General features: G+C 50.7%; 1 protein-coding gene and 1 long non-coding RNA gene across 3 annotated transcripts in view; one reads left to right on the top strand and one right to left on the bottom strand.

Moving 5' to 3' along the window:
- The window catches only part of Nrap (nebulin related anchoring protein), a 75,139-nt gene that overhangs the window by 49,226 nt on the left and 9,703 nt on the right, over positions 1 to 16,210 (top strand). Inside the window, exons 28-37 of the mRNA XM_060391501.1 lie at positions 2,067 to 2,165; positions 3,661 to 3,765; positions 4,450 to 4,557; positions 5,091 to 5,204; positions 6,739 to 6,936; positions 8,236 to 8,340; positions 10,402 to 10,500; positions 11,769 to 11,873; positions 12,203 to 12,310; positions 13,152 to 13,463. Coding sequence (XP_060247484.1) covers positions 2,067 to 2,165; positions 3,661 to 3,765; positions 4,450 to 4,557; positions 5,091 to 5,204; positions 6,739 to 6,936; positions 8,236 to 8,340; positions 10,402 to 10,500; positions 11,769 to 11,873; positions 12,203 to 12,310; positions 13,152 to 13,463 — 1,353 coding nt within the window. The remainder of the gene's footprint in view (positions 1 to 2,066; positions 2,166 to 3,660; positions 3,766 to 4,449; positions 4,558 to 5,090; positions 5,205 to 6,738; positions 6,937 to 8,235; positions 8,341 to 10,401; positions 10,501 to 11,768; positions 11,874 to 12,202; positions 12,311 to 13,151; positions 13,464 to 16,210) is intronic.
- Positions 7,817 to 11,795, bottom strand: LOC132656523 (uncharacterized). 2 transcript variants are annotated; one of them, XR_009594287.1, is made up of 3 exons: positions 11,566 to 11,795; positions 10,379 to 10,530; positions 7,817 to 8,287 (listed from the first exon to the last, which is right to left on the bottom strand). It is a non-coding gene; the product is annotated as an uncharacterized LOC132656523 (long non-coding RNA). The 2 variants fall into 2 exon arrangements; XR_009594288.1 differs by lacking the exon at positions 11,566 to 11,795 and adding an exon at positions 10,643 to 10,750.

The raw sequence follows: 16,210 nt of genomic DNA, 5'->3' as shown, positions 1-16,210 counted from the left end.
AGCGAGCATTTCATTGCCTGTGGAGTAGACTGCTCTTGCTGGAACCTTGTGGACAGAGAGGAACCCTCAGGTTGCCTAGCCCTTGAAGACTTGAGTTTGGGCATGGGGCTCTTGAGATGTTGTTTAAAGAGAGCTTTTTATTGACTGTAGTCAGTGTTGAACGGCAGCCATGTTGGTTTTGTAACTGCTCGGTACTGCAGTCTCCTGTGGGGCTGCATCCTAGCCTCCTTAGGCATTAGAGGAAACTGCTACACTTGCCCTGTTCTCACTGACCGGATTTCCAGAGACTTACTCAACACTAAGACTCAGAGAACCTGGGGCCTCAGTGGTCTCAATGTCACCCTGTGCCGTTGAATTTAATTAGGAAAAGGACCCCTCAGGATCCTAAGCCTGCAAAACTGTGGGAAAAAACAATTATGCTCGAGGATTAATTACCCCAAACTTTTAGCATCAGGCCCTCTCATAAAGGAAGAGCTTCACTCCCAACCTGCTCAAGTTCAATTTGGACTTCCCAGATAGCTTGTTTGTGTCTACCCTGGCAGGAGGAATTTTGAGGGGAATCATTTGCCTATAGTGATATAATTTTGTCGCATTGCTTTCTTCATTTTGCAGACTTTCTCAAGAAATTTGCTTATTTCTTAACATCTTTGCTTCAGACCAATTTCAAACTTTATATTAGGCGAGATATATTTTAACAGTTTCTCCTAATTATCTGATGCTTCTAAGTTCCTGTCGAATTGGTCTGATTAACTTTCAAAGAAAATACCAGACACTGTGGAGAGTCACAAATGAATATGGACACACACACACATATTCATACAAATACACATGTATGTATGAATTCACAGATACATGCAAGCACATGTATACATGCCTTCCCATGCACAAGCACACTTGTACACATGCTTTCACACACATATACACAGACATGCATTCACACATATGCACACATACATGTGCACATTCACCCATGTATACATTCATCCACATATATACATACATTCACACATGTACACATATACAGGTATATATTCATTCACACATATGTGAAATGAATTCATACATGCACACACATGTATACATGCTTTCACCCACATATACACACATATAAGTATACATGCATTCACACATAAAAACAGACACAAACACACACACACAAACACACACTGCTGTGGTCTGGGGCAGGCATCATTAAAATGATTCTGTTTAGCCCTAGGTAGTAAATACTTAAGACAGTCTAGTACAATTTGCACAAATTCAAGCAGATGAATGAACAGGTGTTCAGAAAATAACATGATTTTAGGAGAAATATACTCCACTATACCATTAAAATTATAATATTTCAGGCTCTCAAAATGTACTTTGATTAAAAGAAAGGGGAGGGAACTCACGGTGTCCAGAGTTCTTCAAAATGAGTTATTTTAAACCTTTGCCAGAATTTACTTTTTTTTTTTTTTTTTTTTTTTTGCTTTTTGTTTTGTCTCACATGTAGTATATATTTCCTGTCTTCCAAATGCTGTCACAATCCTTTCAGCGATGGCAATGGCACCCTTTTCCTTGCTGTGCTATCCTTGAGAATTACCACATGCGCTAAATGAGCCATAGCCTAAAGTGAATACACCCTGCATGTTGAGCACAGGCTCTGGCTGGGTAATGCCTGCCAAGCCCTTAGGGAGAAGCAAAACAGAACGCTTCAATCGATAACTGTAACTAGGAATTCACTTTCTTGCCAAACTAAGATATGTAAACAGCCGCGACAGTATTTGAAGCCTGTAGAAAGAATGACTTTGGAAGTGTGTGCCCTACAGTATTTTACTGGTGTAACCTAATTTTGAGATGTTGTCTTTGCACTGGGTAGAAATACTTTAATGTTAATTGACATGAGGTTATTCTTAAATTGAAACAAATATTAACCTGAAGGAACCTGGGATATAAAGATGGAGGAAGCCGAATAATAATTATGTTCACAAATTCACTCTAATCTCAAGCAACCTGTGATTTTCTCTTTCAAATGGCATGAAAGAGCAGCACAAAATTCACAGCTTTGATCTTTTCCTGCTCAACAGAAGAAGTACCGTCAGCACCCAGATGCTTTGAAGTTTACCAGTATTAAAGACACTCCGGAGATGGTCCAGGCCAGGATTAGTTATACCCAAGCAGTGGATGTAAGTGATAATGTATATACATTATGACTCTGAGAGTGGCTCTCTTTCCGCAGTGTGATTGAAGCAGAGGGGATCTTGGGCCTGCTCCTTCTGTCGTGAGGATGAAGGGACCCCTTGTCTTTTATGAAGCTCCCCTTGGTGGGGTTCCTTCCTCATTAGGATGCAAATGGGGCGTTCCTGTACTCAGTGTGCCAAGTGGGGCTCTGCACCCCACTGCCCCTGGATGCTCTCCTTCCTTGAATTTGCATAGCTTGCAGGTTTGTAGCCACAAGGCCCCTTCCCCCTTCTTTTGTTAAAAAAAAAATGTTGTTTTCAGAGCTAGAACTTGGAGTAAAATTCTGGCTAATTGGAACTCGGAAGCCGTGCTTGGGGCTCTTTGGGATCTGAGGGCAGGGACTGATACTGGGTTCTCATTTCCTAAGGCTTTCAAAGATGGGTTTGAGTCTGATCTGTGGATGTCAGCCTGACTTTTAAGCCATTTACCATATTCTGTATATTACAGGAAACCGAGATTTGACCTGATGCTCAGTTCACTAGAGACTAAATAGAACACTGAGGTCTTATAAAAACTCCTGTAAGCACAGGAATTAGCTGGTTGCTGCTACTGAGTGAAGTCCACAGACCCATGTGTAAGGCACACTTGCCTTTGAAATATTTTAAAATACTCAACTTCTGACACACAGAAATATTTACAAACCCTGGGATCCAGCTTTCAAAATTCTCTGTATGGCTTTATAAGAAATTCTGCTTATATATTTTTCTACAGGCACCCCAAAGGGCCTGGGCACTCTTCAGGCTATGAGATGGCATGGATCCCAGGCTTTTGGACTTAGGAACTGATTTCTTGCTTACCTGCTCATCAGATCAGATTGAATTTTGAGAAATAAAGTTGGACAAGAATTTCTTGAGGAAGAAAACCCTCGCTGTGTCCTTATCCTAACCAACTCTAGGGGGCAGTGCTGTGATGTAGAACCTTGAACATGGCTGCTAGATATTGGGATGGAAAACCATGATTCTGAAACTTTCTCAGATGGCTGTGCCAACTCTGTATGTTATCAAGCAAGCCAGTGGGCGGCCAGAAGCTCACTGGGAGTCCTGGGCAGGGAAAACCTGGACTTACTCAGAGGATATTTAGTAGCCCAGGAATCCTAGTGGTGGGGATGGGAAGAAGAGAGGTGGGCTTCTGAACCCTCCCCCGCACAGTGCCACTGCCGGTGTGCCCTCGGGGTCCCTAGGCCCTGCTGCACAGCCAGCACTGGTCTCGGCATTGCTTAGGAGCGTATCACTGGTGGTGGGGAGGTCCACCCTCTCTGAGTTAGAAAGTAGGGCTGAGAAGACAGTATGTGATGTCACTGTGCCATCCTTGGGAGGTCTGTGATCAGCTCTCTGCAGTGACGTAGCGGCTGCAGGCCCTCTGCTTCCTGGAGTGCAGCATGGCTGCTGGCTGCATGGGGAAGAGTCTGGGTTCAATGTGAAGAGTTCTCTCTCCCCACAGAGACTGTATAAGCAGCAAGCAGAGAAGTTAAAGCACCAGTACACGCAGACAGTGGACTTGCCGGAAGTCCTGCTGGCCAAGCTAAACTCCATGAACATCAGTGAGGTGAAGCTGCCTGGGGGTTCTGGGTTCAGAGACAGGAGGGCAGGGGTGCGCCATGCAGGTGCGTGGTGCCCTGTGCTGTCACCGTGTTGGGGTTTATGATTGTTGGGACCGAGGGGATCCACCCTTGAGTTTGCATTGGGCTCTGTAAGCGATTTAGTGTCGTGGGCAAATTATAAGCCCACTGGGGATAATGGGACAGGAAAAGGCTCTGCCTTTTCAAGGCCTTTGTATAAAGGAGCCGGAATCTAGAAGCATCTTAAGAAAGCTGGATGTAGTAGGTGGCTCTACCAAGGGCACACTTGGGGGCCTTATGTCCTCTCTGTGGTTTCTAAAGGAGCCCTTCTCCCGCCATTCCTGGTCCTTGGTAGAGGCATTTGGCCCCTCTCTGTCTTGTATAATGAGCTCTACACAGTCTTACATCTTACGGATCCTTCTGAGCTTGCTGCTCAGTTAGCTCTAGCCACGTCTGTCAGAGCCGAAGCCCTTGCTTTTAGGCCCCTCTGTGGCCTCACTGGCCAATGCTGGATGGTGAGCGCGCCTTCTAGGATATAGTCCACCTAGGCCACAGTGATCTCTAATCCCAGATGGGCTGTGGGTGGGAGAGAGGCCCAATGGAGGCCAGATTCCTTTGGGGGAAAAGCAGAATTCAGGAGACCAATAGATCTGTGCCTTCCTCCCCGCCAGAGTCGCTATAAGGAGTCATGGAGCCGCCTTCGAGAGGGTGGATACAAGCTTAGGTTGGATGCCCTTCCGTTCCAGGCAGCAAAGACGTCCAGTGAAATTATCAGTGACGTGAGCATCCAATCCTGTGGAAACGTCCACCCCAAACCTTTTCAGTTCTTTTACCTCTAACTCTTGCCTTCTTTCGCCTGTGGATATAACATCCTCTCTTGTCCAAACTGACTGTGTCAGGGCAATCAGATAATGACCACTGAGAAAGAGTGCATCACACACAAAAAATTCCCTAGCCTGGGGCACAAAGCCAGATGCTGGACTGTAAACACAGAACCTGGGCAGATGAAATGCACCCTCCACCAAGAGCTTTCATAAAGCCAGCCTGCGAGGAGCCCGCTAACAATGCCTGCGCCTTCTCCCAGCCCGGGGCCGCCCAAGTGCTAACGCTGCTGCCATTTCAAATTGGAGCCCTTTAGTCATTGGGAGTCTTGCATATGAAAGAATAGACTTTTTGACGACTCCTGAGCCTTTTCTTTTAACTCACCCAGTTACTGTCAAAAGAACAAAACATTTTCGCCCAATACCCACCTCTTCCATTTTGTGTCCCTTGTCCCTGAGCTGTTACTCTCTCCCGCTCTCTCTCCCTTTAGTACAAATACAAAGAAGCATTTGAGAGAATGAAAGGGCAGATGCTTGGCTCCCGGAGCTTGGAAGATGACCTCAGCCTTGCACATTCAGTACACGCGACCTCGCTGCAGAGTGATGTAAGAGGGAGGCGATGCGGGGGGTTGTGGGCCCCCCTGACAGTGCTCCTGGCACAGCCAGCCCAGGCCACCCGGTCTCCTGGAAGTGGGTGCTGTGTAGAGTTAGGAAATCACCTCAGGAGTTCGGCTTTTTCCACCGTAAAATGAGCTTGCATTTGTGGACCCCCTAGCTCCCTTTGGGCTGGGCCTTCTTTGATTGGTGGTCTGTGGGCTGTTTGGCCTGCAGAGACACGTCTTTGAGGTCTATAGAGTGAATTACTACAAATGTTTAGAAATGGAAAAAGATTTGATGACAGTTTTAGATTGCTTGTTAGACCTTAGACTGGATTCCTGGAGGCTATAGTCAGGTGAAGTTGCTCACTAATAGTTCTGTGTAGATGGGGTATGTACTTGCCCCACTATACACACACACACACACACACAAACATGCATACGCGCGCGCGCACACACAAACACACCACTTTATTCTTGTTTGTGCTCACATAAATGTAGGCACCTGATTTGCTAGCACCTTCCGACAATTAAATTGATCCCATGGACTCTGGAACACATGTATATATACAACCTCCTTGCACATGTGTGTGGACTCTGGTACATGTGTGTATATACAACCTCCTTGAACATGTGTGAGGGGCAAGTGTCAGGGTGAAAGGTGTGCCCAACATGTTACAGAAGTCTAGCTTGTGTATTGTCTCCTTTAACTGTCAAACTGTCTCTCAAGCATCTCCACTTTGTATTCATTCTGGCTTATTGATGAGGAGGTCAAGACTGATTGGCTCAGTCCCCTGCAGCTACAAAGGGCAGTACATGCTCGCTCTCTCTCCCTCCCTCCCTCCCTCCCTCCCTCCCTCCCTCCCTCCCTCCCTCCCTCCTTCTCTTTCCCTCTCTTCTCCCCTCCCTCCCTCCCTCCATCCTACTCCTTCCCTCCCTCTCTTTCCTGCCCCACAGCTTCATGTGTTCTCTGCCATTTTTCTCTGTTTCACTTTTCCTGTTTCTACCCCTGCTTTCTGTTTTGGGCTGCTGACCTCTGAGCATGGAATTAGATGGGAGCTGACCTTGGCCTTGTTCTAAGGGTGAGGGCCTGATTAGTGATGTGTGAGTGAGAAATCTGAGCCAAGTGATTGTGCTGAAGTGTCTGAGGGCAACTGGCAAAAGGTAGTGACTACACATCCTGTTCCTGAGGAGGTTCCAGGCTTTATGCAGTTTCTGCTAGGTTGCTGGGGCTGGTGAGTCTGGTTGGCGTGTCCCTCATTTTTCAGGCTGTGTGTCAGGCCTGGGGGATAAATATCTATGTGTTTTCCCGGAGTAAGGGAGCCATGGCCTCTGTACTCAGGCCAGTGAGTACAGGGACCCAGGGCTGCAAAGCCAGGAGCCGGGCTCAGCAAGCTTATTAGGTCAGTGTCCGCCAGGAGGAAGTATGGACCTGCATCTGTAACTCTGATTGATGGGGCTACTGCATCATAGTTGCTCTCCCGATGGTCCTCTGCAAACAGTAGCTTTGAAATAGTGGCTGTTGATCTGTTTGCCCCTCTAGGTGAATTATAAGAAAGGCTTTGAACACTCAAAGGCTCACTTCCATCTGCCGCTGGATATGGTAACCTTGGTGCATGCCAAGAAGGCCCAGACTCTGGCCAGCGACCAGGACTACAGACATCCGCTCCCCCAACACACATCCTTGGCAGAAGACCTGAGGCTGAGCTGTGCCAAGAAAGCTCACAAGTTACAGAGCGAGGTAAGGAGCCTGGGCCTGTCCTTCAGGGCCCTTCTGCTGGCAGCTCTGGTCCCAAGTCGGTGACCATTAAGCTCTGTTAGCTCTGTGAAGCTTCTGGAAGCCAGAAATCCTAACCGCTTCTTTGGGAATCTAGCCCCATGCTGTCCTAACACACAGTTACAGCACTCCAGTGAGGACAGCCACTGTTCCTGGAGTGTTTCTGCAGAATTCAAAGCACTGTAAATTGGAAATTGCCTCATTGGGTAGCAAACCTTCTGCTGGTTTATGGGGAGGTAGGGCAGGCAGTCCGGCCCATTAGATGCCTCCCAGGCTCATCTGGGTCCTTGTGAACCATCTTCATTCCTCTGGTGGCACGTCCAGCTCCTGATGCCTGTTCTGTAAGGCAAGGAGGCCAGGGGAGTCAGACAGTCTCATGTTCCTGAGGAAATGAGGCCTGTCCTTCCCAAGCATCGCTGGTCCGCACTTCCTCCCCAGCCTGCTAGGTTTGCCTGTCCCTGGTGTGTGCAGGCAGCCAGCCCTGTGGAGGAAGGGGGACCTCTGGCCCAGCAGGGTGTGGGAGTCAGGCTGTCCGTGCAGGTCTGGATCTATCATCTCTTGGAATATCATGGCCGTGGACAGCAGTCACTGAGTGACAGGAACTGTCAGGAACCCGAGCACAGCTGTGGGATGAAGGAACTGCCACATCCATCAGGCCATTTGCCGCTTAGGTGGAGCCTGGTGCCTACCCTGCCTGGTGCTGTGGTGACAATCGGAAGGCTGCACACCCGGGGGTGCTTTGCTGGCTGAGGGGAGGAAATCTGGGGACCCTTTAAACTGTCACTCCAAAGCACTCAGGTAAACACGAGTTCTCTTACCCACACAGGTGCGGACCTGAGTGAGTCCCTGCCAGGTTCTTTCCGATTTATTCATCAGTTCTTTCTTAACACATGATTAATTAATACCAGCTGCTGCTGCTGGCTTTTGTTTGAAAGATCGGTTAAAGCATTTGTACATTTGCCCCAGGACACCTGACATTCTAGCCACAATCCTCTCCAGCATTTGTGTTTTGGTAGCCCACATTAAAACAAAACTCCATCCTGTCAGAGCTGCTCACAGAAAAGTGACAGCGCAATGATTTGTGTGTGACCCAGGTTTTCCCCTGACAAGCCGTTACTGACAACTGTGAGCACTGATGTTGAGTGGGACCCCGCCTGTACCCACCCAGGGCCGCAGCCTTGCGCACGTGTGCTGAGAGCTGGCTTCTCCTGCTCCTTAGTTTGGAGTCTGGCTTCTCTGACGTTTGCACGCTCCTCCTCGTAGACTCTGTACCGTTCTGACTTGAACTTCATGCGTGGTGTCCCCTGTGTCGCTCCTGGAGCGTTGGAGATTGAAGGAAGAAAGAAAGCATCTGAGCTCATCAGCGAGGTAGCACGGACTTGGAGGCACACGGTGGATGGTGGGATGGGGTGTCCGTGGCAGAATGGGGTGTCTGTGGTAGAATGGGGTGTCCACAGAGGAATGGGGTGTCCATGGCGGAATGGGGTGTCCACAGAGGAATGGGGTGTCCATGGCGGAATGGGGTGTCCGTGGTAGAATGGGGTGTCCACAGAGGAATGGGGTGTCCATGGCAGAATGGGGTGTCTGTGGCAGAATGGGGTGTCCACAGAGGAATGGGGTGTCTGTGGCAGAATGGGGTGTCCATGGCGGAATGGGGTGTCCGTGGCAGAATGGGGTGTCCATGGCGGAACGGGGTGTCCGTGGCAGAATGGGGTGTCCACAGAGGAATGGGGTGTCTGTGGTAGAATGGGGTGTCCACAGAGGAATGGGGTGTCTGTGGTAGAATGGGGTGTCCACAGAGGAATGGGGTGTCCATGGCGGAATGGGGTGTCCATGGCAGAAGCCCCGTGCATCTGTGCCCCTGCTTAGGCAGCTCAGGTCAAACGCAGCCGTTGCCAGGCGCCTTTGTTCTTGCTGGAGTCTCCTGTGGGTGGGCGCCACTTTCGGGAGCGTGGCAGGGGCTGCCGTAGACGAGCTCAGTGAGCACGTGTGAGGACCTGTCCAGATCCCCCGCCCCGTGTGCGCTCGCACCAGGTGGGCTCTAAAGCCCGGTTCTGGGGAGGTGAGACGGGAGGAGCTCACGGGCCACGAGTCCAGCTGAGTCAGTGATCCTAGGTTCAGGGAGAGGCTAACGTGGAGGGTGGTAGAGGAAGACGCCCAACAATGAGCTCTGGCATTCGTGTGCTCACACACGTAAAAACACTGTAGAAACATGTGTACACATGCACACGCTGTCCACACACATACATGTGCACACACTGTACACAGACACACTGTACACAGACACACATGTGCACACACTGTACACACACACACACTGTACACACACACACACGCATGCATGTCCACACGCTGTCCACACACACACATGTGCACACACTGTCCACACACACATGTGCACACACTGTACACAGACACATGTGCACACACTGTACACACACACATGTGCACACACTGTCCACACACACATGTGCACACACTGTACACACATACATGTGCACACACTGTCCACACACATGTGCACACACTGTCCGCAGGAATAGAGGTTCAGATGTTCAGGGCCAGTGTGCAGGCTGAGGTGGGTGGACGGGCGCTGCGGGAGCTCAGGCCCTGGCTCTGCCGCCATGAAACAGCGTGGCCTCAAAGCTCCCCACAGCTCACGTCCATCAAAGCCCCGTGTGGATCTTCAGAGAACCCGCAGAGGCTGGGCTCTGCCAATGGCCTTCTGAGTCCTGGGGTGGGCAGTTGGGTGTGTATGTTTGTGTGTGCATTTGTGTGAGTGTGCACACGGGGCCCAGATGTTGTTCTGCAGGCAGGGTCACACACGTTGCCAAGAACTCACCAAGCACATAGCTGCCGTTTCAGACACAGCGGCCAGTGAGCACTGAAATTTTCTCAGTGCTAGGCAGGCTGGCCAGCGAGCCCCAGGAGCCACCTGTCTGCCTCTCCAGTACTAGGACTGCAGACGTGTGGCCCTGTGGCCACTCTGCGAGCGTGGCTTTGAAGGTGCGCAGCGTTTCGTGTACCCCCAATACTGGGGGCGCCGAGTCTTCTCAGGTGCAGACTGCAGCTGGTCCAGTTCTCCCGGAGAGGGAGAGGCCTGCTGGATTCTAGAGGGATGGGCTGGCAGCCTGGCAAAAGAAGCCGCTAGTAGGGGGGACACAGTGAGAATTCCAGTGCAGGCAAAGGCTGGGCCAGGAAGATCCTGGGTTCTCTGGCCAGCCAGGCTGTCAGGTCAGCAAGTTGCAGGTCAGTGAGACCTAACTCACTGGTGCTCCCAAGGTACTCCACCCCCAGCTGTCCTCTGGCAGCCTCATGCGTGTGCACATAGAAACATACACACATGCACATGTGCACACACACACACACACTCATTAGGACTTAACAGCACTGTTCTCTACCTTACCGAGCCGTCTCTTTCCTTCTCAGAGTAAGTACCGCCAGCACCCTGGGTCATTCAAGTACACAGCTGTGACAGATACTCCCAACCTTCTGCATGCCAAGTTCAGCAACCAGATCACCAATGAGGTGAAGTCTCCCATGGCTCTCCAAGGATTGCTAGATTAATAAAAGAAAAAAAAAAGTGTGAATTTTTGTGGGCTGAGGAGGGGAAAGGCAGCCATGCTTATGGGGGATTTGGGGAAAAAAGAGCATTCTATACATTGCTTACCCATCTCGAAGAGGCCGGGAAGGCCAGCTGGACATCTGCTTTAGACTACCCTCTGGCTCATCAGACAGGGGCAGCTTGGCAGCTCAGCCTCAGGCCACACCCTACCTACCCACCGCACCCAGAGTGTCACAGACAGGCCCTCTGACCCTGGCACAAAGGAGTTAGAAACACTGATCTGTGGTTCTGTGCTAGGTGATGGCAGCTCACCAACAGAACGTTCATTTCTGGGGCTAGTGGTTATCCGGAGGCAGGTCTAGGGTATGGCATCAATCTGGATTCCTGAACCATTGCCTCACCTTATCCTCCCTATCTACTCCATCTGTTTACTCCCAAATTTAGGATTCCCAATACACTGGAAAAGGAGGGGCAGGGGTCGTCTCTGCCAGAATTGCCTCCTCTGTGCTCCCAGCTCCGTGGCTGCTCTCCTGTTGGCTGAGCACATACACACCATCAGATCATTTTCGCTTTTTAAAGATTCTCCCCACCCTAGCTTTCAGAAGTTATGTGGAGATCTGGCTATTTTTACCATTCGCCTCCACATTCAACCAAAGCCTTCCAAAGCTGGACGTGGCAGCCGAGGGCAAGGACGCCCGGCAGAGACGCAGTTCAGTGTCTTGTACAGAAAGGCTGTCTGTTAGCAGCTCTTCCTTGCCCCTCCCTGCCTTTCTGAGCCTCGGGCTGTGGAGCGGCTGTTTCAGGATGGCCCCGGACCTTGCAGCAGCCGGCAAGCACTGACCCATTCATTTCTCATCATGGGGACACGTCCTCCGGGGTGGCCTGGGCTCAGCCTGATCTCAGAAGGGATGCTGAGGTTTCAGGGAAGGGTGCAGACCAGGGCCAGCTTCTGCCATCAGCAGGGCTTCCGTTACGTGTCCCAAGTCTTATGGGGGGGATGGATTTCAGGAGCGTCTCCCCATGTTTACCTTCCTCGGCGCTTATAAAGTGAACTGCAATTCTTCACACACTCCTTCCGTCTCCTGTGACTCATGCAGCCCGACTCTACTGAAGGAAATGTCCCTCAGCCTTGGCTGAGCTGTGTCCAGTGAGGCCTTCCCAGCCTCAAGCGAGCACAGAGCCGAATACTCGCCTTCTCACTGCTTTTTCTTTGTTTGTGACTTGGCTTCAGCGTCTTTACAAGGCGGCTGGGGAGGACGCACGGCACCGGTACACAGTGAGCCTGGGCCTGCCCGAGCTCATCCGAGCGAAAACCAACGCAGCCAACCTGAGCGAGGCAAGCCTGCCTTCCCCTTGAGATTTGAGCATGCTCCAAAGCCAGCAGTGTGGTGGTCCACAAGTGGCCCGGCAGCCACCTCCCCACCATCTGCCGAAGCTTCCAAGAAGCCCCAATTTTAGATGCCTATGTAAAGTTCACACGTGTTATATAGACATGCATGCTCAGAGCCTACCACGGGGCACGTGCTAATGAGAGGTTGATCTGTGAAACAGAAGTGTTTGCTGCTCACAGTGGATGCTAGGACACCATGCTACATATGAAAGGGTGTGCAGTCTTTGTTTGTTGCTTCATGTATTTTTTAAGTTATTTATGTGTTCCCACTTCAGGCAAAATACAAGGAGTCCTGGCGTCATCTTCGTGCTCAGGGCTACAAGCTGACGATAGACGCTCTGCCCTTCCAGGCTGCACGGGCCTCTGGGGACATCGCCAGCGATGTGAGTGGAATGCTCTGACCTTCCATCCTGCCTCATCTCTGTTAACTTCATGTAAAACAATGTGTAAGGCTCATTTCTCCTGAATTAAGGCAAATGTAGAACCGTGTGAGACAGGATGTCACCCGCAGAATATATTAGTTCTGAATAAGGTCCTTCGGCAAAGCAGGGAGGGCTGATCACAAGACAAGCGCACGCAAGAGTCTCCCTTGTCAGCAGCTGGTGACTGCGGCCCAACTGTGAGCGCTGGGCAGTGGCCACCTGAGAGCTGTCCATTTGCAGCATCACCCAGAACAAGGACGAGATAAGAGATGGCGATGGCCTCCCCCTTGGCTCTCTGTCACTTCCCTCCACAACCCACAGCTGTGTTGCATACATCCATAGCTTTGGGACATGAAGGTGACTTTCTCTTTCCCACAAACAAATCACAGAAAACATAGACTTCAAATGAGCAGATCCTGTCTTTGGGGTTTAATGTTTCTCTAAATATGAGTGGATAAAATACAAGCTTCTTTTTTACCCTATTTAACAAAATTCCTTTGGCCACAGGATGCACAAGGGGAGCAGGGAGCTCTTCATAGTTCTGAGAATCTGATTTTAATTAGATAATGTTTCTCTCCGTCGGCCCTGAGGGAGGGAGGCGTGCTTCAAGCCGGTTGCCTGTGGCAGCTCTTGCTGCTTAGCACAGGGAGAGCTGATCCCTCCCCCAAGGCCTGTGATGTGGTTCCACAGGTGTGCACTCACTGGCTACGTGTTGCTGTGAGGTGGGCATGCGTTGGCTCCATGCTGCTGTGAGGTGAGGTGGGCACATGTTGGCTCCTGGTCAGCTGGCCGTCCTTTCCAGTTTCTCTATAGGCATGCATTTGTGAAGGAGCGGGGGCACCTGATCGGCATCCAGAGCGTGAGTGGTGACCCACGGCTCCGGCACTGCCAGCGGATGGGGCAGCTGCAGAGCGAGAACCAGTACAAGAAGGAGGCGGCCAGCAGCCAAGCCCAGTGCCGCCTGCCCATGGATATGGTGTTCCTGGTCCATGCCAGGAAGGCCCAGGGCCTGGCCAGTGACCATGACTACCGGACACAGTGCCACAAGTTCACTGCCCTGCCCGAGGATCTGAAGATGGCCTGGGCCAAGAAAGCCCACGCCCTGCAGAGTGAGGTAGGGTTTAAACAGTGCTGGCTCCCCACTCCTTTCCGATCTACCCGAGGTTCGTCTTGGACCTCTCGAACCCTCTCCATCCCAAACTTGGCCTATGTCCTCCAGGTTGGGACTCTTTGTTCCACTGGTATTTATTGAGCACCCACTAGTATATGGGCAGCGCTCTGCCTTATCTTGGCTTCTGCGTCTCTTCAGAAACTGCCTCTCACCTGAATTCCTGCTCCAAGTTTCTGACCCTGCTCCTCTTTCTCCCCCCACCCCCGCCCTTCAATTCTTCTCTCTTTCTGGGAGAATACAGTCATGGGCAAAAGAGTGAAAAACATCTCCTGAGCTTGTGGAAGTCCCACTGCCTCGAAGGGAGATTAACCACGCTTGACATGGCAATCTTATATCTTATATCTCAGATGGTGATACCTGCTAGGGGGTTATATGGAACACAGAAGCGGGGTGCGAAAGCATGTGTGTGCACAGTTGTGTGTGTGCTCATGCACGTATGCGATTTTTGAGGCAGGGTTTTGTTATTTAGCCCAAGCTGTCCTTACATTTGAGGTGTTGCCACCTCAGCTTCCGAAGTATCGTGGTTTCAGGTAGTACCACCACCCAGCTTCAGGTGCCATTTACAATTGGGCATGCATGTGGTTCTCAAGGGAGAGGTGACATTTGCATGAAGGCCTGAAGGAGATGAGGGAAGGGGGTAGAGAAAGCCACGCAAATAGGACAGTAAGTGTCAAGGCAAAAGCATGAGCAGGAACAGTTATGATATGTTTGAGGTCTAACAGAGCCAGTGAGTAAGGGCTGGGGGCGAGGAGCTCAGAGAACAAAACACTTGGCATGCAAATGTGAGGAGCAGAGTTCGGATCCCCAGAGCCCACATAAAAGCCAGACAAGTATGGCAGCCACCTGTAATCCCAGCTCTCAGGAAGCAGAGACAAGGGTCCCCAGGACAAGTTGCATATCATGGCTACCCAGAAATCAGCAAATTCCAGGTTCCCTGAGAGCCCCTGCCTCAATAAGAGTGACTGACAAATATGCCTGATGCCAGCTCCAGGCTTGTACATGAACACAAACTCAATATGCACTCCCATGACACACGTATGTCCACACACATGTGAATACATATGTATATACCATGGAACACTACATATGTTTCCACATGAGAGTAGGTGGATGAAGAGGTGTTTCAGTAGATGGGAGATGAGGAGAGGGAGGATGGAGGTAAGGAGCTAAAGATAACGTGATCATGACTGACACTGACTGCTGTCCTTTGCTTCCAGCTGATAGGGGAGGGTTGTCATATGGGCCCAGGCCCTAACCTCTGAATTCCAACTCTCCTGAAGGATCTTTTTTTAAATTTATTTTTTATATTAATAACAGGTTATTTACTTTGTATCCCTCCTTCCTTCCCTCCCAATCCCACCCTCCCTCTCTCATCTTCTCCCTGCCCCTTTCCAAGTCCACTGATAGGGGAGAACCTCCTCCCCTTCCATCTGACCCTGGTTTATCAAGTCTCTTCAGGCCTGGCTGCAATGTCCTCTTCTGTGGCCTAGCAAGGCTGCTCCTCCCTTGGGGCAGGGGGCAGGGTCGAAGAGCTCGCCGTTGAGTTCATGTCAGGAATAGTCCCTGTTCCCCTTGTTAGAGAACCCATTTGGACACTGAGCTACCGTGGGCTATATCTGAGCAGGGGTTCTAGGTTATATCCATATATGGTCTTTGGTTGGAGAAACAGTCTCATGAAAGACCCTTGTGCCCTGATATATTTGGTCCTTGTGGCGCTCCTGTCCTTTCCAGGTCTTACTAACTCCCCCTTCTTTCATATGATTCCCTGCACTCTGCCAAAGGTTTGGTTATGAGTCTTAATGTCTGCTTTGATACACTGCTGAGGATCTTAAAGCTGTAGCAACAGGTGTCGACCCGAGGCTTCCAAAGGAGAAATCTTTCATAACCAAGAACAGGGGAGAGTAGAAGCAGCCGCATGTCACCGGAGGAAGGCTCTGGAGTTACATTTCTGAGGTGCATGTCCCGTTGCTCCACACTGGCTGCATGAGCTGCAGGTCCTTCCTCCTTGCCCAGTCTTGGACGTGGTGACAGCAGTAAAGTGATCACATGCAGCTGTTGTGTAGGACACAGTGGCGGGCATAGTGACACCCACCGTCTCTCTGGGCCCTCATCCTCTGAGGGTCTTCCTTGTGCCATAAGCTGCCAAGTCCCGGCAGCTAGACCCAGATGGAGCCCGGCTTCTGGCTCTGGTTGCCTGATCCCTGCTCAGTCTCCTGGCTTCCGTGGGTGGCTGGCTGCATTATGAGACAGGCGCTCTAGTCTGCATTGTTGCTGGCTTCCAGTGTGGTTCGCCCAGAGCACAGCAGCCCATGGCTCTTAGTGTCATTTGATCAGATTGTTCTGTGGGTGAGAACACGAACCTCTGCTCTGCAGGCAGAGTGGGCATGTGTTGAGACAGAGTCCAAACAAATGAGAGAGGCAAGGACACGGTGTCTTATTCACATGGCAAATGTGCCCTTTGCTCAGGGACCTCCTAGGCACAAGTGCTTGCACAGTGCCCACAATTGATATTACTCGGGAGCTGAATGTTTTGCTTACTGCATTTGCAAAAGATTACTCCAAAACTCAGGTACCAGAAGAGCCCTAACCATGAATTGTTAGGTGCCCTCTGGACTTTAGGACGTATAAGGGAAAACAGAGCCTGCCGTTTGGGTGAGCCAGACGAGGCTGGGCAGTTTGGGAAGGTTATT

The sequence above is a fragment of the Meriones unguiculatus genome, chromosome 1 (assembly GCF_030254825.1).
Source record: "Meriones unguiculatus strain TT.TT164.6M chromosome 1, Bangor_MerUng_6.1, whole genome shotgun sequence".
Classification (NCBI taxonomy): domain Eukaryota; kingdom Metazoa; phylum Chordata; class Mammalia; order Rodentia; family Muridae; genus Meriones; species Meriones unguiculatus.
The sequence above is the reverse complement of the archived record's forward strand: the minus strand, read 5'-3'. Positions and strand labels throughout refer to the sequence as shown.